This window comes from Hipposideros armiger, unplaced genomic scaffold (genome assembly GCF_001890085.2).
Source record: "Hipposideros armiger isolate ML-2016 unplaced genomic scaffold, ASM189008v1 scaffold_493, whole genome shotgun sequence".
In the NCBI taxonomy this organism is placed as follows: Eukaryota; Metazoa; Chordata; class Mammalia; order Chiroptera; family Hipposideridae; genus Hipposideros; species Hipposideros armiger.
In genome coordinates, this window is record NW_017731843.1 from 107883 (window position 1) to 109579 (window position 1697).

At 35.9% G+C, this 1697-nt stretch overlaps 1 protein-coding gene across 1 annotated transcript in view; it reads left to right on the forward strand.

Moving 5' to 3' along the window:
* The window catches only part of LOC109395899 (xanthine dehydrogenase/oxidase), a 52425-nt gene that overhangs the window by 34394 nt on the left and 16334 nt on the right, over nucleotides 1–1697 (forward strand). The window contains exon 18 of the mRNA XM_019667294.1: nucleotides 66–152. Coding sequence (XP_019522839.1) covers nucleotides 66–152 — 87 coding nt within the window. The remainder of the gene's footprint in view (nucleotides 1–65; nucleotides 153–1697) is intronic.

Below are 1697 nucleotides of genomic sequence, written 5' to 3' on the forward strand. Positions count from 1 at the left end.
GGGAGGAAGAGTTAGGGATTGAGAGAGGAAGAGGACTGTTGAGAAATTACTCTCCTTTTTGCCAGGTTGGCTTCATGAAGTCTGGGATTATCGTGGCTCTGGAGGTGGATCACTACAGCAATGCCGGGAACACAATGGATCTCTCTCAGAGTGTAAGTAGACCTACCCTTGCATCTGGGGTGACGGGGAGGTCAAGGGCGTACCCCACAGCTTGTTCCCACAGGGGGTACAAGCCTCCCAATTGTTCCGCCTGCAGGTTCTCTATCTTTGGTTAATTTCTGAAGCATAGAGATGATCATAGTACATCTCTGATTATAAACTCATCCTTCTTGTGCAAGATATTTTAACAAGCAAGCAAGTTAGTACAAATATTTATGTATAGTATGGTGACATTGTGTGTGTATGTAATATTATTTTGCATGTGTGTGTGCATGTGTGTATAATGATATGCATGGAGAAAGTCTGAAAGAACATATACTAAACAGTGAATGGATGTGTTAAGGGAGGCACACTTTATCATTTTCTATATTACACATTTCTGTGATGTTTGAATTTTAAATGATGAGTTGAATTACTTAAAAAAATTTTTTTTAAAATTGGGGAACAGCCATGTTATTGGTTACACATTGCTTTCATTCTACAATGGCATAGTTGACTCTTTTAGGGAGCGCACAGCTCACAGTGGTCCATGCAGTGATTGAACCAGCAACCTTGGTGTTATCACCACGTTCTAACCATCTGAGCTAACTAGTCACCCCTAATTTTTTTTAATCAGTTTTATTGAAGTACAGTTTACATACCATAAAGTTCAGCCATTTGAATTATATAATGCTTTTTTGTAGATTTAAAGTCATGCAACCATTATCACAATCCAGTTTTTGAACATTTCCATCACCCCAAATGATCTCTTATGCCTGTATATACTCACTCTTGTTCCCATCCACCAGGCCCAGACGTTTACTAATCTACTTTCAGACTTTTAAATTTTCCTTTTCATGTAGATGTAATCATATACTATGAAGTCTTTTGTGTCTGGCTTTTTTTCTCTCAGAGTAATGTTTTTGAGTTTCATCCATGTTATAGCATGAATCATTCCTTTATTCCTTTTTGTTGATAAATAATATTTCATAGTATAGATAGATAATATTTTGTTTTCTATTCACTATTTGATGGACACGGGTTATCTCCAGTTTTTAGTTATTATGGATAATACTGCTTTGAACATTTTCATATGAGTGGTAGACATATATTTTTGTCAATTTTGAAAATTACCAATGTTACCTTGGTGGTACTTTTAAAGTTTATAAATCTTAATTTTATAACCATACTAGTTACATATGCATAAATTCTTGTTGTAAAAAAAATGTCAAACATTTCAGGAAAAGCAGGAGTTCCTCACTACCCCTTACCCACACCCTCCCTCTGCTAAGGGCTCTCTAATTGGCTTAATTAGGGAACTTCACACTTCATATCTAGTGTAAAAACTATTCAAAAAAGAAACAGTTTTTTTGTTCTAAGCATGTATAACACTTGCTGCTTGGTGTTGTAGGAAAAACCAGTTTGAAAAAGATATAGTACTTGTCCCCAAAGATCTCACAGGCTTTTAAATTCAATCCAGCAAATATTTATCGAGTGCCAAGTATGGCAACACTAGGAAGAATATGGCATTGTTTCTGCCCTCAGGAAGTTCACAGTAT